This window comes from Bos grunniens, chromosome 18 (genome assembly GCF_055505025.1).
Source record: "Bos grunniens cultivar Pamir isolate PY7600 chromosome 18, Bosgru_T2T1.0, whole genome shotgun sequence".
Taxonomy (NCBI): Eukaryota; Metazoa; Chordata; class Mammalia; order Artiodactyla; family Bovidae; genus Bos; species Bos grunniens.
This window is the reverse complement of record NC_141182.1, coordinates 7,520,564-7,542,611: the sequence shown is the minus strand read 5'-3', so window position 1 is coordinate 7,542,611 and position 22,048 is coordinate 7,520,564. Positions and strand designations below refer to the sequence as shown.

Here is a 22,048-nt window from a genome sequence, read left to right as displayed (position 1 = left end):
TTCCTGGCCCATAATGAGTACTTAGGACTGGTGTAAAGAATGATTTTCACTGTTCTTCCCGTTACTTCCAGCCATGAGGTCTAGCTAAAAGCCTGGATCTGACGATGGAACGGGCTTCTAGTGGGGGGCCCAGGGTGGCTGTCACTGTGTGTGTGCCTGGTGCCCACATGCCCCATCTCAGCCGACTTGGCTCCGAATGTTGGCAGTCGGGGGCTGCACCCCACAGCTCCTGTTAAAGGGAACGGGCAGCAGGGTCACAGTTGCCAAGTGCTCCGGGTGGACTTTGGACACTCCCGATGCAGGATTTTGCTCCGAGTCTCCTGTGGGCCAGGAGAGGAGCTCACGGACCACTGGGAACAGCATGAAAGCTGTGTCTGCCCTCCCCGGCCGATGTGCTGACCGTGATGACAGAGACCCACGTGCCAGGCACTGAGCTGGTACTGGGTGGACCCTCACATTGAAGCCTCTGCTCTCATCTCAGGACATACCACTGGCTTTCCCTTTTTAAGAGAAGCCAAATAAGGTTCCAGAGACTAGGTGACTTGCCCCAGGTCTCCCCACTCGTTAGCGGCAGTGTTGAAGCTGGAGGCCAAGTCCTCTAGCCCCCAAAGTTCCTGATCCTCCTGCCACGTCAGCCCAGCCTGCAGCTCCCGGCACGGGCTCAGGTTGAGTGGAGGCAGCGATGAAGGCTGGCGTGAGCCCGAGGGGCTCTGACATGGGGGGAGACGCCAGCCATCTTCCCAGCGCTGCCCTACCATCTAGGCCAGGATCAGATATCTGAGTGGCAGCATCTGTAATGCAATATCCTGTTTGCTGTCTGGCTTGCACGTCCAGCGGGCCCTTGTGATAGAGATCTCCTACTCGAGGTGAGAGGAAAAGGAAGGGGAGTGTGGTCTGCTCACCGCGTTTTTATATCAAGGAAATGAATTTGCAAGTCTGCTGGATTGAATGGAGAAGGGAATGGCAACCCATTTCAGAATTCTTGCCTGAAAAGTCCCATGGACAGAGGAGCCTGGCAGACTATAGTCCATGGGATTGCAAAGAGTCGGACACAACCGAAGCAACAGCACTCGGCACGCTGGACTGAAATGGAAGGGTGGGTTGAAGGGTCAGAGGGTCGGAGCTGAGCATGCTTGGGCCCCTCTGCCCTCCTCGGGGGTCCTTGGTGCCTGTGTACAGAGCTCAGGTTGGAAACAACAGCGTGAAAGTTTCTGGGGTCTGGAAGAGGAAGCTCCTGGAGAGTCATGAGTGCCCAAGTGACTTTCTGGAAGGACTGTCGTGTGGATGGTGAAGCAGAGGGAATAGGAGTATCAGAGGGGCCACAGCAGGGGGGGCGTCCTGATAGGGATGTGCCCCCTTTACTGAGAGTGTGCAACAGAGGCTGTGATGCATCCTCAGGAGGTGATTCTATGCCAAGTGGAAGATTTGGTTCCCTGCCTCTCTCTTAACGTCCTTCCCAGTTGTGAGATCCAAGGTCCTGGAGTTGTACCAGGGGGTTTAGGAATGGGACATCTGCTGAAAATCCCAAACCCAAACCCTGTGGTTCCAAGGACCCTGCAAAGAAGCCCCACGTCCCCCTGCAGATTCCAAATTGCATTTGGCAAAAACCTCCTGTTAAAACCAGTGACTGGGGCCATGAAGTTAGGAAGTCAAGCTAGGAAACAGGCCACTGGAAAACCAGGACTCAGAAGGCATAGGGCCACATCTCCCTCTGTGCAGCAGTGTACTCTGGGGTCAGCTGTACTGGGACAACAGTGGCTAAGGTGCGTCACAAAGAGTCTACGCACAGAGTCGTACAGAAGTCAGGAAATCCAATGGCTCAAGCCTGGGTGCATACTTTTGTGACAGCACGTAGGTCCCAAGATAACCCCCATGTCAGGAGCCATGATGTTAAGCCATCTTCTCACAGTTCAGTCCAATCCTGGCGTATCACTGTGATACCCAGATCTTTTGAGACGAATTTGGGGGAGTAGTATCAATTGAGAAGAGATAAATCAGCTTGATGTTTGTATAAGTTAAGTATTTGCTGCTGTAACAAATGAACCCCCAACATACATAATGGCTCAGCTGTGAAAGAAATTTACTTCTTGCATGTGTGATCTCAGAGTAGATATTACCGATCAACCCATGGCTGTCCCCCAAGGGCTGAGTCAGGAACCCAAACACCTGCCATTTTGTGATTCAACAAATGTGTTCCAAGATTGCTGAGCTTGTTAAGCTGAGAGGGCTGGGAGGGCTGTGTGGTGGGAGATTTTCTTGTACCAGGCCCAGAAGTGTGTATCTGGTTTCTACTCATGTCCCATCGGCCAGCACCTGGTTACTTGGGCATAGCCAGTTGCCAGGGAGACTGAGAACCATGTTCCAATAGTAACCCCAGGAAGAAGAGGGAAGGGAAAGCAGGTCTGATGACCAGCCGGTGCCTCCCTACCGCACATCTACCATCCTTGCTCTCTTTCTGGGAGCTGATTTACCAAGTGTTCATCCCAATGTGCTTGGAGACCAAGCAGTGCATGAGGCAGACCTGTGAGTTTCCTTAAGGAACTGGAAGAGGAGGAGAGTTCAAGCAAGCAGCAAATAATTGGGATAATTGCAAATCCCGATCACGGAGTGTTCCAAGAACTCTCAGAAGGCCGAGGCAGCCCCTGCACAGTGAGCAGAGATGAGAGAGACAGGAGATGAGTCTGGAGAGGGAAGCGGAGGCAGACCAAGGTCACAGTTTGGAGTCTGGATTTTATTCTTGTGAGTTCCTGTTAGTTTCCAGTCTTCCACCTGAAAATAATGAGGGATGCAGGCTTTACTAGACATCCTGGGTTTTTCCTCCATGTCCGATAACATTAATGTTTTATGGACCTTATAAAGCAGCTAGGGGGAAGGTGAAGAGTGTCCTAAGGCAGTGGACCTGAGGTTGTTGTAGGTGTCCCTGTTTAATATTCAAGATGCATGTTGTAAGCTTGCTTGGTGCAGGACAGGGAGGCGACATTGCCTAATCCAAAGCCACGGAGCCAGATGCCTCATGCCCCCAGGGGAGCCCAGCATCCTTCCCCAGTTTTGGCCAAAGCCACCCAAACATACAGACCTTCATCAACATTCTAGAACCACACTCAGTGAGTCTGGTATGCCTGTAGGTAATTCAAAATCAGACAGTCCTGAGACTGAAAGAACTCTTTAGAGGTCATCAGTCCCCACCTGTGCCCATGGTCTAACGCTCACTCAGGGTGATCATCGGGCCAAAGTTGGGGTACCTCCAGTACCAAAGGGTTCATGCCACCAAAGGCGCCCACTCCACCCTCAACACTACCCTTAGAACATTCCTTCTCTCCTTGAGTTCAAATACCCCTCCTTATAAAACCCTCCTTTAGGTCCGTTCTGAACGTTAACATTCAGGGTGTCCTCCTTAAGGGTATTTGCTCTTCATTACTATCTTGGAGGTGGGAGGGCAGGGTAGCCAGGTGCAGTGCTGGGACCATGGGTTGACCTGGGATCTTCTGGGCAAACCGTGGTCACTCCATGAGTTTTCCCCTGAAAATCTGATGCCAAGCACTGTGCCATTTCTATGCCTGTGGCTCCGGGGCTCGCCATCTGGGAGGTCCCCTGATGACCCGTGGGTGCTTTCCAGCACCTGGGAAGGCTTATTCCCACCTCGACAGAAGCTTGTCTGTGGGTCTTGGCAAATCCACTCACCTGCTAAAGAGGGTCCTGTCTTTTCCCCAGGGACTTTGTGAAGGCCTTTATCCAGTTCAAGAAGCCCATCGTGGTGGCGATCAATGGGCCTGCTCTGGGCCTGGGTGCCTCCATCCTGCCCCTCTGTGACATCGTGTGGGCCAGCGAGAAGGCCTGGTTCCAGACCCCGTACGCCACCATCCGCCTCACGCCCGCCGGCTGCTCCTCCTACACCTTCCCCCAGATCCTAGGCGTCGCCCTGGTAAGCCTCCTCGTCTCTGCAGCACATTTGGGGTGCCAGAGCACCCCTCCTCTGTCCTGGTGTTTAGGACGTGGCCCTTCACGTGGGTAGAGTCCCAGGGCTGCTCCCTCCCTGTGCAGTCTGCAGGTCATCTCAGCTTCTTCTGCCTCCCTGGGGTTGCTGCCCGCCGGTGTCTACGCAGCAGCCCAGCAGGTGGATTGCAAGGTGGTTTGGACTCAAGAGCTGGGGCCGCTTTCTTGTGGCTCACAGCCTCAGCGGTGGTGGGCAGATGAGGCAGGCACGTTCCCCTGTGATCTCAGCCTCTGCACTCTGCCCCGTTCCTCCCGGCCTTGGTGGTCACAAACATATTAACATTGCAGAGCCTGGTCTCTTTCTTTCATTTCAGTCATTTCTGAAACTCCAAGAATGTTCCCAATTGAGACCTGTTTTTGCCAACTGACTGCGTCCCGTTTGGCTTCTTCCACTGGGCTCCTTCCTCGCATTTCTTCTTCCTGAGACGGCGTCTCTTGTCTCTAAATACGTACAGCGTGTGTTTGTCTTCAAACCTCCAACCAGATGCATCCATTAGCCTGTTATCGACCTGACAAATTTTGCTCCTCGGCCGTGAAAGATTGTCCTTTGGGTCATCATGACCCCCCCAGAGGGGAAGTGGGTGCACAGATCCAGAGGCTGGGAGAGCTTGGCATTTCAACATCTGCCTAAGAGCAGCTAAAGTGTGCAGAGCCAGGAAGGGGATGGGAGGGGAGGCCGGTAGACAGCAGTCAGGGAGGGGATTGCACGGTCCGCTGTGGGAAGGAGGCAGGGACTTGTCCTGAAGGAGGGAGGGGCTACGACCCTCTTGCCCTGAGTGTCAGTGGGACAGCCGCTCGGTGTCAGTGGTGGCTGCACTGTGCCCCGCCGCTGCCTAGGACCTTGTCCACGTAGCTCCTCCCAGAACACGGATCACAGCTGAGAGAAGTTCTTGGGGGAGCAGAGTACAGAGGACTCTTCAGAAGGCAGGAGGGGTTTCTGCCCTTGGCTGCTGGGCAGCGTCTGCGTCCAACTCTGGGCCCCTGGAAAGGATGCATTCTCTGTGTCGGGATCATGTGGTTACTCAGGACCTTTTGGGCAGTCGGTGAGGGAGACACCTGAAGTGGCTTAAAGGGTGGTGTGGGGGAACAGAGAGTTTAACGGTTCCCGTAACTGGCAGGTCCAACAGTAGAGCCCCTGTTCGGGGTGCCAGGCCCCAGAATCCCAGCACCAGCAGGGCTCTTGTTCTCCACCTGTCCTGTCTTTGCAGCTCCTCGTCTCCATGGAGCAGGGACAGACACAGCAGTGGGTGGCCTTGGGCTGAGTGACTTAAGCCACCAGAGAAGGAGAAAGATTCTTCCCCATGCTCTCCAGCTTGGAGACCTCACAGAGAGCTTTAATGTCTAGGGTGGCTCTTCTGCTTACTCCCATATCAGCCATCAAGGACGGGGTGTCAACTCTGAACTGTCCCCAGTCCCTCCTGGGGCATCTGCCACCAGACACGGGGAGGGGTATTGGGCAGACGAAGCTCCTGTAGGTACATGACTTCTTTCGGGAATTTAACAGAAGCTGAGGCCCTCGGCTCAGAAAGATGCATACAGATACAAGCGTTGGCAAATAGTTCCCCCAGCATCTTTGGTCTCCAGTTAAGGATGCCGCCTCTGAGAGCTGGGACCATCACCCACAGCACGCTCACTCATTAACAGGCTCACAGGCATACCGGCTCTCAGCTTTCTCCTGCCTTTGCTTTTTCAGGCCAACGAGATGCTCTTCTGTGGGCGGAAGCTCACCGCCCAGGAGGCATGCAGCAGAGGCCTGGTGTCCCAGGTCTTCTGGCCGACCACGTTCAGCCAGGAGGTCATGCTGCGGGTCAAGGAGATGGCCTCCTGCAGCGCGGTGGTGAGTTCCGCGTCTCTGTGAGCTGTTCTCGCAGGTGGGGGCCGCGAGACCGGAAGGGAGTGTCTGACTTGCCAGAGGTCGCGCAGGGAGTCCATGGGAGGCCCTGTGTGATTTCGCAGAGGCCGAGTCTCGGTGCTGAGAGCTTAAATCCAGAGGGAGACGGTGAGCACCATTAGGTGTTCCCACGTCAGCTCCAGTGCAGAAACCTTAGAAGAGATTTATAGCCTGGGGTAGAAGTGATGCTTTAAAGTTCCTAAACTTGCACAGACACACAAATCATCTATGGTTTTCAAAGAAAGGGGAAGCAAAAGCGAATAAGGGCAGGGTATGAGCCAGCTGAGAGATGAGAAACACCAGTTCCTGCCGCCCTGGTACCTCATTTCTCCTGCCCGCCCAGCGCGCAGCACATTTAGAGTCTATAGTTCAACTCCTTGAAAACGGGATAAGTGAATAACACCTCCATGGAGGTACTGGGTTTTAACTGTCGATTTTATCTCCTAAAAGTCGCTCTGAGCGCTGCGTGGGAATACCCTGGGAAGGGGGAGAAAGGGCAGGGCAGGAGAAAAGGCTCTCTGAGAGCAGAAGGTCTGGCCGCTCACTGTGCTGCAGCGTCATGGGGCGCTGGGCTGGACTGTGGGGGCCGAGCGGTCCCCACAACTTCTCCCCGTCTACCCTGAGTCCCCACCCGCAGTCACTCACCTCCTGATTGCCCCCGCCAGCCTTTACAGACACCCACTGTGCAGCGCTGCCCGCAGGAAGCCTGTGGTCCCAGGGATGGTGGCAGGGTGGGGACAGCCCTGCCTTCTTGGTGGTCGTTTGTCGTGGGCCGAGCCCTTTGCTCAGCTCTTTCTGTGGATTCTCTTTTAATCTTCCTGATGACTCTGGTGGCCAACTCTTTGCCCAGGACTCTCTCCTGTGGTTTTCACCCCAAAGATCTCAGGTCCCAGGAAACTGCATGAGCCTAGGTAGACAGGGGTGGTTGGTGCCATAGGGGACACTGCCTGCAGGAGTGGGTAGACGTTCTCAGTGGGGTAAACAGTGTGAGTGAGGGCACGTGGGGTTCAGGCAGTGGTTCCTGGTGGTGTGAGCTGGCGCACAGCATGTTTGGGGGCCATGAGGCTGTAAAGGCAGGAGGACAAAGACTCCAAAGCTCCCCTGAGGAGTCTGACCTCTGGGGGTGCTCAGAAACGGCTTTTGAAGAAGTCCTGCAAGGAAGACTCTCCTGTCCACAGATAGGAGTTCAGGAGCTTCGGGGTGATTCACCTGAGACAGGAATCTTCCCCATAACCCCCGGAGATGGTGGTCCTCAGAGAAATTTGGGGGAGGGAAGAGGTGTCCTTTGTCAGCTCGTCCCCTCTTACCACCCGTGAGCCTCCAGCCCAAGCTGAAGGATATGGTTCCAGCCTGCTTGAGCAAGGGAGCTCTTGTCTTGCTTTTTTCTGTTTGAAAGTGCTTGGTAAGACTGAGAACTGAAGTTCCCACGTCCACAGAGAATGGGGAGGCAGAAGGATGCTCAGACACTTTGCTGCCAGCAGTGCCTCTGCCAGACTGAGGCAGCCGTGGGGCCTACAGAATCAGCCAGGGGTTTGCAGGGCATGTCCACCAGGCAGCCGTGGGCACCTCCACTTCCCTGAGCTCAGGTCCTTCATCTGTAATGCAGAGATAAACATACTGCCTATTTGTGAATTTGAGGTGGAAATAAACGACTGCACCGAGAGTGCCTGTCATAGAGCCGACAGCTAATGGTGGTTGTAGTGGCTTTGCTGTCGCTGTGATTGCTGCGATTGTTCTTACTCATGATCATGATTATTATTGCTATTTTTACCACGCTGGCTACTGTATTACTAATATTCCAATCGTTAATACTGCTGTAATATAGTACTATCGTATTGCTATCACTGGCATTACTATGATTGCTGCTGTAATACTATAGCTCTGTTACTACTGTTACCGTTATTACCACCACTAACATTTCTGTTATCACAACTATAATACTATAGTATTACTGTTGTCTCTATTATTGCTCGTTACTGCCATTTATTGCCATTGTTATTACTTGCTATTGCAAGGATTGCTACTTTTATTACCACTGCTTACTGCTAAGCCTGAACAAGGGACATTGCTGTCGAGGCGGGTCCTGTGGGTACCTTGGCAACTCGTTAGTTCATTTCATTATCTTACTCTGCGGTCCCAGCCATTCTTGAGTTAGGTAGCACACGGAGGTTAAAGCAGCGTTTCCCCAAGTTTTTTCCTGACATCCATAGAAAGTGAAACTGAGTATCGGTCACCCTTGGGTAAAAGACCAAGTCCTTGCAGTTGGGCTTAACACAGGTCCCACTCAGCCATCCCAGGGACTGAGGGCTTGACATCTGGGCACACGTGCAACCTGTTCCTGGTGTTGCCAAGGGGCAGAGGCCTGGGAAGCCCAGAACCACAGGAGGCGCCTCCTCTGGCTGTGGACATCAGAAGGTTACCCAGGCCAAGTATGTCCCTCGGGAGCAGGTCCCCGGCGCCTGACTAACGAGGCTTGTGCATTTCCCTGCAGGTGCTGGAGGAGTCAAAATGCCTCGTGCGGAGCTTCCTGAGGTCGGTGCTTGAAGATGTGAACGAGAAAGAATGCATCATGCTCAAGCAGCTCTGGAGCTCCTCCAAAGGCCTGGATTCCCTCTTCAGCTACCTGCAGGACAAAATTTACGAAGTGTGAGGGCCCAGCACTGTGGGGCCCCTGACTTCCAGCTCCGCCCCTGTGTTTCAGAGATCAGAGCCCAGTGTATGCCTGGCCGAGGGGTCTGTCCAGGTGTTTCTCTGTCCCTAGGGTTGTGTCCATTTCCTTGTGTCCTTTGGTTGCTCCTCATTGGTTTGGTTTTGTGTAATGATGGGAAACGCAGTGTGCTTGGCCTCCTGCCCCGTGTCCGCACCTCAAACCCCAACTGGCTGGAGGGCCATCGAGGGCTATCTCTTCCCAGGCCTTTGCCAGCGCCCTTGTCCCACCCCACTTGCTGAGATCCACCATCCTTGTCCAGGAAGGAAGACCAGTCCCCTCGCCCCACCAGTCCTTCTGACGCAGGCTGTGTCTACACAGTGCCTCTGACGTGGGGACTCAGCTGCCATGCCCTCTGTGGCTAAGGGCAGATCCAGTGACTGGGGGACGACCAGTCTTAGGGGATTTTCCAGAGCAATGAGCAGAACACTTGTGTGGAGCCGGCCTCAGTCTCCTCTCTGATGCACGTCTGTGTGACTTTTAGGGCTTGGTCTTAACAACCCAACCAAGTGATTTACAAAACCCAGATATTGTACATTTAGGAGCGTTTTGTTAAATATATATTTTTTAAAACGATGTAAGTGGAAATTCTGATAATTTATGTGTATAATATGTAAAGCTAGTTTTGCAAAACACATAAACTACTAGGAAAGTGGTTTTTCCCCCCTTTAATCAGACTTATTTAATTTATTTATTTCTGTTTATATGTCACGGTGTCTGTTGTTCACACAGATACTACTTTCATGCTGCCCTAGAGCAAATCCCATACAGGGTCCGAGCTGTTTGGTGCATTCTAGCAATGAACCACGTAGATGTAAAATTCAGAGGGATGGAAACGGGATTGCTAGAATTAGAAGGAATGGCTCTGCACCAGGTTCTCTGCGTATGAAACAGCTCTGTGGTCATTGAATACTTGTTCTAGGAGAAATCATGGAAGGGTCTTCTCTTCGCTCTCCTGCCTTTAAGGACATAAAGGGGCCTCCCGCCTGAATGGTCCTGAGACACAGCCAGTCCCTAATCCCTGGATGTCAGGAACAGGTGGGGGCTGGGCCCCCTGGGGGTTGCATACTGCTGAGGGACACTTCTTCCTTTGGGGCTTGACTTTCAGAGTCCCTTTTCTCATAGGGCAGTGGTATCTGGTTGGGGCCTTCCAGAGAGACGGGGGACAGTCCCCACTCTGTGGAGCTGTCAGCAGCAGGTCTAAGTCTTTCTGCCTCCAGAAGTCCTGTTTTCAGGCTCTTTACTCCCACGAGGGAGCAGTAACCAGGGATTAGGCCTCTGCCCGTAGGCCACAGAGGGCCCCAGCCTTTGTGTTCAGGCTGTCGCCCAGAGTCCCCGGATCGGCCATGGAGGGGAGAGGTTTTGGTCTGGGGCCTTGGTTTTGGTTTCAGAGGCCGTCAGCATCGGGGTTCAAGCAGAGAAGTTACAGGGCCATGTCCTTCCGCGTGGGGGTCACACACCAGAGGAAGTTTGGTTCTCAGCGTGGCAGGATCTTTCCATTTCCACCCCAGCCCCCGAGTGTTCTCAAGGACCTCCACTCACCCATCTCCTCTGCCCTCTGTCAGTCCCCAGCCCCTCCTGGCCCTTCCTTGGAGAGAGTGGAGAGGAGCGGTGAGAGTTGGGCACAGCTGAGGGAGGGGAGGGCGGCTGAGGGAGGGTCATTGCTGTAGTTCCCTCTCCCTCTCTGGCCCTCTTCCCTCCTCTGGAGGCAGCTGGACACCCTGGGCCGGGCAGGTGGAGAGGACTCGTGGTGCTGAGCTTTGCATTTCGGAGGACAGGTGGAGTCTCTGCACTTGAACTAGAGACTTAACCTGGGTTCTCCATCCTTCAGATGGTCTTGGCTCCATCTGCAGAAAGCCCCATTCCTTTTCCTGTGACCTCAAGAGAATCAGGGAAGAGCACACGTCTCACTTGCTTCTTCCTTCGGCAGGGAGACAGCTGCCTTGGCTAAATCCATCCACGGGACGATGGGTTGAAGTCCTGTGTACACCACCCCCACCCCCTGCCAACCACCGTGGTCCACGTGGGATCCTGTAGGAACTGTTACCATAGGGAAGCACCTCCCTTTGCCCAGATACCTGTGGTCACATCTTTATTTGGGTTTGTCTCCTCCTTTGAGAAAGCCAATGTGTGCTCTGCCAGAGCCCCTGGACGGCCTTGTTATTGGCAGGTAATCTCTCTCCCATCACTAAGTCGTCTAAAGAAAGAGCACCTTGCTTTCTGTTTACCTTCTAAGGACAACCACTTCATCGTCTCTAGAAGCAGAGTTAGGATTCCTGTTGGAGATGGAAGACAATGTTTGGAAATTTCTTTGGCTCAATGCCCATCTTTGTCCCCTGCCAGAAAAACCAGAAGTGTTTTAGCTTTGGACTAAAATGTAGCTTTGGATCATCAAATCCAAACTTCTAAACACCTCCAGGATCTCTGATGATAAGGTAGGAACGTGAAACCATCATTCAGGTGGAATGCCTGGGCAGGTTCCACGTATAAGAGGAGATGTTTTACCCGACAGTCTGTGTTTCGGCTGTTTCCATACAGTCAGTTCAAGAAGGATGTTCCACAAATTGGGCAAAAGTCAGTTTAATCTGTTGGCTACAGGGTAGACCAAACCACTGAGTTTTTCACTTTCTGAATAATTGCTTTGATAATGCAGAGATGAGATCCAGGTAACTTATGGCCAACTTACGACATGGGTTGTCGACTTATGGCCGACATGGGTTGAAATTCGCCAAACCTGTGGCTGTGTCACGGTTTGTCCTCCATAGCCTTCTTGAGATGGGGCCCAGGTTTTCATTTCTTATCTTCTACCCCAGAACCTTCTCTCCATCCATACGATCCTTTCTCCCCTCTCTCTACTCTGTCTCACCCGCTCCCCACCCAGTCGGTCATGTCCCAGAGCCTGGGCAGGCCTTAGAGGAATTGTACTTGGTCTTGGCAGCCCCGTCCTGGGGTTGCCTTTGGGGAAGATGAGGGCACTTCTTTAGTCAAGAAGTCTTCTGGACAGTACCTCCTGTGCCATCCTGTGAGGCATGCGTTAGGACCCCCCTCTCCTCCAGCCCCTGGTGATTAGCATCCAGGGCCTTGCAGTGGAAGCACCTGAGTTAACAGCATGGTTCAGGAGGGCTTTTTGGAGAACATTGCAAAGATGGTTAGAGCTCCAATGGCTCAGCCTAAGGCTGATATACCCATATATCCCTTCCTGCTCTGAAATAATGCCTGTGGGTGAAAACCATGAAAAATGACCCTCTAGGAAATGAAGTTGGATAACTCTAAGAAGCTAGTAGAGAATTGATTTAAAATATTATTCTTGTTTGGTATAAAGCAAACTGGGAAGTGTTCTTGCTGAAGCATGAAAATAGGTTTTTCCCATGTGGAGTTTAGTATAAGGATGGAAAAATGATAATCACACTAGACTTTGACCAATGCAACTCTATTTCCTGATATCCATGTTGAAAAATAGCCTCCACTGGATGCGGAATTGCATTTCCCATGATTAACTGTTGGTTTAAAAAATTTTGTACACTTTTTTAATTTGAAATTTAGTCACATTCATATAATTTTTCAAGCCAGTTTCTGTGGAAATTTTTTTAACAAAGAAAAAATATAGAAACACCTTCAGATCTTCCTAAGTGAATATTTAAAATGCAGAACTGCTTCTCTTCTGTGTTTCTGTATTCAGATACTGAGATCTGTTGTATATATTAGTTTAGACATCCTCACTAATATACACAGTATTTAAGACTCTAAATGAGATTTCTTAAGTATTTTATTTTATTTTCTGTAAATGGTTTTGTATGATCTTTAAAAATCTACACTTTGCTTTTGTAGATATTTAAGGGAAACCATTTGGGGGTTGTCTTGCATGTATATTTTTGTTGTAGATAAGTGTTGCTTAGTTATTTCTGCAAATTTTGGTTGAAATGCGTACAGACTTTAATACAGTATATATATTTTCAGAATATAAACTTTTATATTTCTGTGGTAAGTTAGGATCTGCGTTTTAGGCAATCTTTTCCATTAATATCACTTGTTCTTTCAAGAAATAGCATTCTGGTTTGGTGCCAATGGTTTTCTGTTTGTTTTTTTTTCCCGTTAAAATCGAGTGCTCCTAAATTGTTAGAGAGCCGGTTAATTTTCTTTTTTTCAAAGTAATTGAGTTTGAAAAAATGTATTGAATTTGTGAATAAGCCTTACCATTAGGATCAGTAAAATTTTCCAACCTTTGCAACTAGGTATGTAGTTGAGGATCTCCCCATAAATTCTCACTGTGTGGCAGTTGATGGAGTTTGTGAACAGAGCCTTAAGCTTGTTGCAAAAAAAAAAAAAGGTAATACGGGTTGTTTTTTTTTAAGCAGCGTAAGCCATGTGGATGGACTCTGTGCAGTCTGTACAGCATGGCTAATCTGGAGAGTGCGGTTGAGTTGACGGCAGCAGGGACCAGTTAGACACCTTGGCGATTGTCTTGGCCATACGAAGGGGCCCCGGACAGGTGTTCTGGAGCCCCCTGCGTACTGTTCATGTGGTGTAGACACGGCCACAGGGAGGGCCGCTGGTCCATTGTTTGTTTTGAACCAATGGCATTTCCTGCTGCTGACCTTGGCGGTTACCCCAGGTTCCTTGCAGGTGACCTGGGAATGTCCAGCCTGGCTGCGGTCAGCACTCCTTGAGAGATGTTAACAAAGTTTACATGTGAGTCTTACTGTGTAGACAATCTGAAGTCGATTTCAGTTATGTCATCCGCATTCCCACATGTGCTGAGTGTCTTGTCAGTGAAGTAGGTGTATTAAGCCATACTGAACCTGAGTGTAGCAGGGCAGAGGCAACCTAGGTGTGCAACACACGCATCAGCTGAGCCGGTCTCAGCCCACTCTGGGCTGTTTGAACGGCGCATAAGTCGTGGAGCTCACTGGACGGGCGTCCACCAGGGTCTGATAAAACCAAGTAAACTCTGAAAATTAAACTTAAAAAAAATGATTCTTTCTCATTGGCCCTGCTTCTGCAGTTACCTCCTGGTTCTCCTTATCAAGGTTTCAAAGATGATCTTGAGACCAGGGCCATAGAATGGCTAAAGTCAAGTTATTCGGTTCATCTCAAAATACGTGTTCATAAAGCCAACCTGTCTCCCACTAGGATGGAGACTGGCTTCAAATATTTGCAGTGTGTGTGTCAATCAGAAAAACTGACATCTAGATTTTAGCCTCTGCTCTGACCTCTCTGTGGGTTGACCCTGCCTCGTTGGCCCAGCACCTGGCCTCGCTCTGGAGCTCGTTAAGGTGACTCTGGGCAGTTTGGAGGGTGTGGAATTTTCCGTATAGTATTTAATGTGTCCCTGTGCCATCAGTCCCAGCCTGAAGTCATTGCTGATGCCCATGTTGACAGGACTGTGAAAATATTGCCTTTCATAAAACCAAGGACCAAAGAATTCCATTATTCCAGCAAAGCACGAGTTCCATAGATTGTGGGCACATTTAGGCAGAGGTGTGCATGCTTCATGGCACAGAGAAGCTGCCCCCGTCCACCAACTGTATGCTCCCCCCGGCTGGCCCTACAGAGGGATTTGCCGTCCCCTCTCGAAGGCTCTGGAAGATGAGTTTCTTAGATTGAAACGCGCTGTCCCAGGCGGGTGTTTCTGCTATGTAGTCCAGCCTTTATCCACGTCGGTACCGTAGAGAGTGGAGGTCCGGCATCCTTCAGGGTCCCTGATCAGCGTGTGATTTGTCCATCCGTGTAGACACCTCCAGCGCGCGTTCTTCAGATGTGTGTCTACACTGAGCAGCCAGATCCTACAGTTGCCAAATTTCCACCTCCTTTTTGTTCTCCATCAACCCATTCCGCTTCCTGTTTAGTCCTGGAAGAAATCTCTTCACTTCTCACACTAGGTAGATGCTCCATGCTCATCCACAATGAAACCATTCATCCATCGGCCGGCTGAGAAATGATCTGATACTGAAGAAGTGGGATTCTAGTGGTAAGGCTTATTACCAAACCTCTGATAATGAAGCAGGCTACCAAAAAATGTATCCGGCCCACCCCGGGAGTGTTCAGATTTGATCATGGATCTAGCACACACACCAAAATCCAAGGAGACCTTTGCAAATTAGGCTACTCGTTTTCTTTCGCCAGGTTATCATGGGAAAGTCTTTAACTAGTTCTGAATATCTGTAAGTATGAGTACTTCATAGACTTATAAAGCAGGTACAGCGCCCCTTTCTCACCACGCTGTAAATATTACCCGAGACTGGGTGCGGTACTGAGGGATAATAACCTTCTGATTTATCAAACGCTGACTGTCTAGAGCAAATTGTACACTCTCTTTGTGAATGGTCCTGTAACGTGTATGAACACATTTCTGGGTGCCTTAGAAGTTGTATTTTTCATGTGTGCTAATATGCAGTATTTATACATCGTGAGAAGCTGCTTTGAATAAAAAGGTTGAAACTTGGTCTGCGTTCACTCGTGTCCTCCCTTTGGCAGCCTGGCAGGTGAAGTTCACAGACGAGTTCTGTGGTTTCCAAACAGAGATGTTTCTGGGGTCTCCAGGGGGTTGCAACAGCTGAGGCTTCTAGGTTGAGCCTGAGTTCCTAGGGAGCAAAGGTGCCTCCCACCCACATCTACCTTGAGCTTCAGTAATTCAGGCTGGTGGATCGCTGCGGGGCAATGGGTTGGTAACAGAAGACCTGGAAATGGGGAGGGGTGCAGGTAGGATTTGTCAGAAATTGGTAGGAGCATCCACTCCTTCCCTGACCCAGCCAGCATGTTTCTTTGCATAGCTATCCCTCCTCACTGGAGATAAACCTCTGCAGAGCTTGGTTTTATACAATCCCAGCTGCACACATGACTCACAGGCATGTTTGTCACTATGGAATTATACAAAGTCTGTTCTCTTTGCTTTGGTCGTCATGTCGTGGCTCTCAGGAGAAGCATGCTGCTGAGGACGCCTGGCTCTGGAGACAACACGGAGGCCACAGGAAAGAGGAAGAAGAAGTCTGTCAGGGGCTTGCGGCAGCAGGGAACTCTGTGGAAGGAACTTGCATAAGGTCACGTCTACCTGTCTGTCCGTCCAGCGGCGGTGTTGAGCCCCCAGCTCTGCCTCGAGGCCACACCAGTGCTGACAGGCACAGATTCCTCAGTCCCTGTCATGCAGAATCTTGGGGTCCAGAAGTGTGAGAAAGACATGTCATCCTGCCTTAATTCTCAGACTGCCCACAATGTGGTACTGGAAAGAAGAGCTTACATAATCTCCAACACCCCTAGAATCTAGAAGATGGTGTGGTGGTGTTAGTTTTCCATCAAATCCCCATCCAGCGGTGTGGACCAGCCAGCCTAGGCTGGAGCCCAGGATCGTCCCGCTGATGGTCCCCTTTCCTTTCTCTTGTTCTTGGTGTCCTCAGTATTGTCTTGTGTGCCTCTCTGCCCTTTCTCTGAAGTCCTGACTCCATCCTGAGTAGTCAAGATCAAACCTGGAAACCGCTTTGCTCCTGACTGTGTCTGGTCCTTCCAGAAGACTGGACGAAACCTTTCAGACGTTTCAGGGTGAAGCGTCTGTAAGACTAACCCTCTTCTTCTGACTGTCTCTCCTAGGCTACCTTTGATGCGATGTGATACTTGAAGGAAGCCCTCACCCAGTGGTGAGAACTGAGCTGAGGGTCTCATGTGGTCAGACACATCAACAATTAAAGGGACCGCCACTATGTTGGATGAACAGTAATGGAGCGTAATCCCCAAATTTTGCCTCTCACTGTTTCTTTAAGTTGGATTAACTGAATAATCATCTCCTAGATGAAAACACAGGTAGGCTGTCAGTTCAGTCCAGTCACTCAGTCGTGTCCGACTCTATGCGACCCTATGGACTGCAGCACGCCAGGCTTCCCTGTCCATCATCAACTCCCAGAGCTTGCTCAAACTCAGTGTCCATCGAGTCAGTGATGCCATCCAACCATCTCATCCTCTGTCATCTCCTCCTCCTGCCTTCAGTCTTTCAGCAAATAATACAGTGTCACAAACACAATGTCAGTTCAGTTGTCAAAGATGGTTATGTTCCATTTAAGCATCAATGCTTCCAATTTCATTCAATGTCAAGACTTCACTCATTCTTACCGACTCTCATTTCCTTTCCTGGTTGGATTAGGGAGCGCTCGAAAGATTTTATAAGGACCAAGTGGTGCTCTTGTCACATGGGGACTCTCCTTCTCTGGGCCCAATAAATGTTTATACTGACTCTCTTTCAGGGAACCCATATGGGTTTCTTGGTGATTTCTTCAGTTGATGGTGGCCAGTCTCTTACAGTTGCCAAGTAAACTCTGCATCATCAGCACATCACTCCCTCCTCAGTCCCTAGGAGTCTGGGGTCCACTGCCAGCTTCTTCAGTGGACGTCTGTTTGTCCCTGTAGGGTAAGATGATGCCTAGACCCCATCTGGCTCAGGGGAGCATTCATGCAACCTCTGTTCACACAGACCAGGGATCACAGGCTGAATCCCAAACAGCAGCGACTGCCTCCCTGGTGGGCTAACTAGTCAGCTGGTCGGCCTCTCGTTCACTGAATTTCTCAGGCACGAGTCAGATGCCAATCTGCTGTGTTCCCTAAGGTTTAGGGGATGCATATAAATTGCTAAAGCCTCGTTTCCTTTGACTTCAGATGAAAGGGGAGGCCTTCTCACTCACTCTGGGGTGTGTATACGTGTGTGTGTGTGTGAAGGGGTGGTAGGTAGCATAGTTCTCACCAAAGAAATTCTTACAAACCCTCCTTAATAGATGTTAGATTCATACATTACATCCCAAAATGATTCAGGCTCTTGCGAGTGGTGGTTTCAACATGCTGGCAGGTCTTTGTATGGGAGACATGTGCTGTATGGCCTTGTGGGTTGTGCTGAGGATTCAAGTTTCCACTCTAAGGGAGGTTGGAGGGCTTAGGAAGGAGCAGCCAGAACTGACTTGTGCTTTTAGCATATTTGCTAGTTTCGGGCAAAAGGGAGCTGAGGGCAAGGGGACCCAAAGGATACCCTGGTAGTTGTCTGTCTGCCCTCGATGAAGGCTTGAATTGGGGATGGGGCAGTTGAGGTAATAGGAAGGAGTGACATCCTGAGTGTATGTTTAAGGCAGACTTAAAACGAGTCAAGTTTGGTCCTGGGATTTGGGGTTGCCCCCTAACTGAGGCAGGGACAGCTCTGGGGTTTAGGGGGGCAGATCTGAGTTGGAGTGCTTGGAGCTCACCTGAGTCCTGGTATCACATGCACAGGGTGTTAGAACTTGCTTAGCCTTTGGGGATTACAACTGTGCTCGCCTTCTAGGGAGTTTTTAAATGATTAAATGAGATTTATAAAAACATATGTATATATGTGACTGTATGAATATGTGACAGTTTATATATATGAGATTTATTTAAATATACAAAGGACATTAATTATAAAATTAGATTATGTATATTTATAAGAGTTGGCATGAAGTCTTTTTTAATGATTAAATGAGATTTGCATAATTATATAGAGTCTCTAGAACAGTTGCTAACATAGTCCATATTTAATGGTTAAGTGAGATTTTCTTATATATGCAAAATTTATATAAATGAGATTTATATATAAGTATCATATATAAGATGGAGAAGGCAATGGCACCCCACTCCAGTACTCTTGCCTGGAAAATCCCATGGAGGGAGGAGCCTGGTGGGCTGCAGTCCATGGGGTCGCTAGGAGTCGGGCATGACTGAGTGACTCCATTTTCACTTTTCACTTTCCTGCATTGGAGAAGGAAATGGCAACCCACTCCAGTGTTCTTGCCTGGAGAATCCCAGGGATGGCGGAGCCTGGTGGGCTGCCGTCTGTGGGGTCGCACAGAGTCAGACACGACTGAAGTGACTTAGCAGCAGCAGCATCATATATAAATTTTAGAGATTATATATAATTATCATTATATGTGAACTCAGATAGTAAAGAATCCGCCTGCAATGTGGGAGACCTGTGTTTTATCCCTGGTTGGGAAGATCCGAATGGCAACCCACTGCAGTATTCTTGCCTGGAGGATCCCATGGACAGAGCAGCCTGGAGGGCTACAGTCCATGGAGTCACAAAGAGTCAGACACGACTGAGTGGCTAATATACACACACACATACATATGTAATTGAGGTTTTATCTATGTACAAAATGTTTAGAACAGCTGTTGGCACATAGTCACTTTCTAAAACTGAAATATAGTTGAATTACAGTGTTGTGTTAATTAACGCTGTGCAGCAAAGCGACTCCGTTGTACATAGACATCCTTTTGTGATATTCTTTCCATTATCGCAGGACACTGAATGTAGTTCCCTGTGCTCTACAGTAGGACTCTATTGTTACGCATTCCATATACAATGTCTGCATCCGCTAATCCCAGATTCCCAGTCCGTTCCTCCCCATCACCCCTCCTCCCTGGCAATCACCAGTCTGTTCTCCATGTCCATGAGCCTGTTTCTGTTTCATAGGTAAGCTCCTTTTTGTCATATCTTAGATTCCACATATAAGCAATATCATATGGTATTTGTCTTTCTGTTTCTGACTTAATTCATTTAGGATGATAATCTGTAGTCGCATCCATGTTGCTGCATAGGGCCTTATTTTGTCCTTTTTTGGCTGAGTAATATTCCTTCTTCTATATCCATTCATCTGTTGATGGATATTTTGTCTCCATGTCTTGTCTCTGTGCATAACCACTCTTTAGTGATGAAGTGAACTTTACATGTATATGCATGAGTTTTTATATATATATATATATATATATATTTATTTATTTATTTATTCAGTCAGTTCAGTCACTCAGTCATGTCTGACTCTTTGCGACCCCATGAATCGCAGCACGCCAGGCCTCCCTGTCCATCACCAACTCCCAGAGTTCACTCAGACTCACGTCCATCAAGTCGGTGATGCCATCCAGCCATCTCATCTTCTGTTGTCCGCTTCTCTTCCTGCCCCCAATCCCTCCCAGCATTAGAGTCTTTTCCAATGAGTCAACTCTTCGAATGAGGTGGCCAAAGTACTGGAGTTTCGGCTTCAGCATTATTCCCTCCAAAGAAATCCCAGGGCTGATCTCCTTCAGAATGGACTGATTGGATCTCCTTGCAGTCCAAGGGACTCTCAAGAGTCTTCTCCAACACCACAGTTCAAAAGCACCAATTCTTGGGTGCTCAGCTTTCTTCACAGTCCAACTCTCACATCCATACATGACCACTGGAAAAACCACAGCCTTGACTAGATGGACCTTTGTTGGCAAAGTAATGTCTCTGCTTTTGACTATGCTATCTAGGTTGGTCATAACTTTCCTTCCAAGGAGTAAGCGTCTTTTAATTTCATGGCTGCAATCACCATCTGCAGTGATTTTGGAGCCCCCAAAAATAAAGTCTGACACTGTTTCCACTGTTTCCCCATCTATTTCCCAAGAAGTGATGGGACCAGATGCCATGATCTTCATTTTCTGAATGTTGAGCTTTAAGCCAACTTTTTCACTCTCCACTTTCATCAAGAGGCTTTTTAGTTCCTCTTCACTTTCTGCCATAAGGGTGGTGTCATCTGCATATCTGAGGTTATTGATATTTCTCCCGGCAATCTTGATTCCAGCTTGTGCTTCTTCCAGCCCAGCGTTTCTCATGATATACTCTGCATATAAGTTAAATAAGCAGGGTGACAATATACAGCCTTGACATACTCCTTTTCCTATTTGGAACCCAGTCTGTTGTTCCATGTCCAGTTCTAACTGTTGCTTCCTGACCTGCATATAGGTTTCTCAAGAGGCAGGTCAGGTGATCTGGTATTCCCATCTCTTTCAGAATTTTCCACAGTTTATTGTGATCCACACAGTCAAAGGCTTTGGCATAGTCAATAAAGCAGAAATTGATGTTTTTCTGGAACTCTCTTGCTTTTTCCATGATCCAGTGGATGTTGGCAATTTGATCTCTGGTTCCTCTGCCTTTTCTAAAACCAGCTTGAACATCAGGAAGTTCACGGTTCACATATTGTTGGAGCCTGGCTTGGAGAATTTTGAGCATTACTTTACTAGCGTGTGAGATGAGTGCAATTGTGCAGTAGTTTGAGCATTCTTTAGCATTGCCTTTCTTTGGGATTGGAATGAAAACTGACCTTTCCAGTCCTGTGGCCACTGCTGAGTTTTCCAAATTTGCTGACATATTGAGTGCAGCACTTTTACAGCATCATCTTTCAGGATTTGAAAGAGCTCAACTGGAATTCCATCACCTCCACTATCTTTGTTCGTAGTGATGCTTTCTAAGGCCCACTTGACTTCACATTCCAGGATGTCTGGCTCTAGGTGAGTGATCACACCATCGTGATTATCTTGGTCATGAAGATCTTTTTTGTACAGTTCTTCTGTGTATTCTTGCCACCTTTTCTTAATATCTTCTGCTTCTGTTAGGTCCATACCATTTCTGTCCTTTATCGAGCCCATCATTGCATGAAATGTTCCCTTGGTATCTCTAATTTTCTTGAAGAGATCTCTAGTCTTTCCCATTCTGTTGTTTTCCTCTATTTCTTTGCATTGATCACTGAGGAAGGCTTTCTTATCTCTTTTTGCTATTCTTTGGAACTCTGCATTCAGATGTTTATATCTTTCCTTTTCTCCTTTTCTTTTCGCTTCTCTTCTTTTCACAGCTATTTGTAAGGCCTCAGACAGCCATTTTGCTTTTTTGCATTTCTTTTATATGGGGATGGTCTTGATCCCTGTCTCCCGTACAATGTCACGAACCTCCGTCCATAGTTCATCAGGCACTCTATCAGATCTAGTCCCATAAATCTATTTCTCACTTCCACTGTATAATTAAGGGATTTGATTATATTAGATTTATTTAAAGTGTGAGATTTTGCTCTGTTTTTTTTTCCTTTCATTTTCCTTGATATATCAATGTCTAAGTGTAGTGCAAATGAAATACCATATTTTATTGCTGTCAATTTACTGTGGTGTTTTGTATTTTGGTTGTGTATTAAAATATAATCATACTATGTTTTTTAAAGAAAAAATAAAGTGTGAGATTAAGTGGGTACTTACCTACATACATATACAAACACACTCTCATCTTTAGGACCATTGTTGGCAAAGCATTGCTACTGAATCAAGAGTAGCCTTATCAGTACTTATGCTGGTGGAGGCCGGGGCGAGAGACTGGGTCACATCAGTCAGGGACTCGGGCATGTCTGTTAGACGAGAGCAAATGCAGGTCTGGGCTCAGGCAGAAGCTGGGTAGGAAAGTAATGTCCCTCTGCTCTCCCAGGTGAGAACTAGTCTCTGCTGGTGGCTGAATGGACACTTCCCCAGAGAAGGCCCCTGGCTGTGACACCATGGCACACCCTTTTCCTCACTGGCCTCTGTGTCCTCCTGCATGTGGGGCTCATGCTGCTGCCTCTCTTAAGGTTATTGGGAGGATTCAATGAGAATGTGTGCGAGGCCTGCTGCCCTTTTCCTTGGGGATTCCCTAAGGC

The 22,048-nt window shown here is 48.9% G+C and overlaps 1 protein-coding gene across 2 annotated transcripts in view; it reads left to right on the top strand.

Moving 5' to 3' along the window:
- The window catches only part of CDYL2 (chromodomain Y like 2), a 163,916-nt gene extending 154,749 nt beyond the window's left edge, over positions 1-9,167 (top strand). For both annotated transcript variants that reach the window (XM_086349436.1, XM_086349437.1), the window contains exons 5-7: positions 3,712-3,922; positions 5,687-5,830; positions 8,376-9,167. In XM_086349436.1, coding sequence (XP_086205562.1) covers positions 3,712-3,922; positions 5,687-5,830; positions 8,376-8,534 — 514 coding nt within the window. In that variant the 3' untranslated portion in view covers positions 8,535-9,167. The remainder of the gene's footprint in view (positions 1-3,711; positions 3,923-5,686; positions 5,831-8,375) is intronic.
- Positions 9,168-22,048: the final 12,881 nt, after the last annotated feature.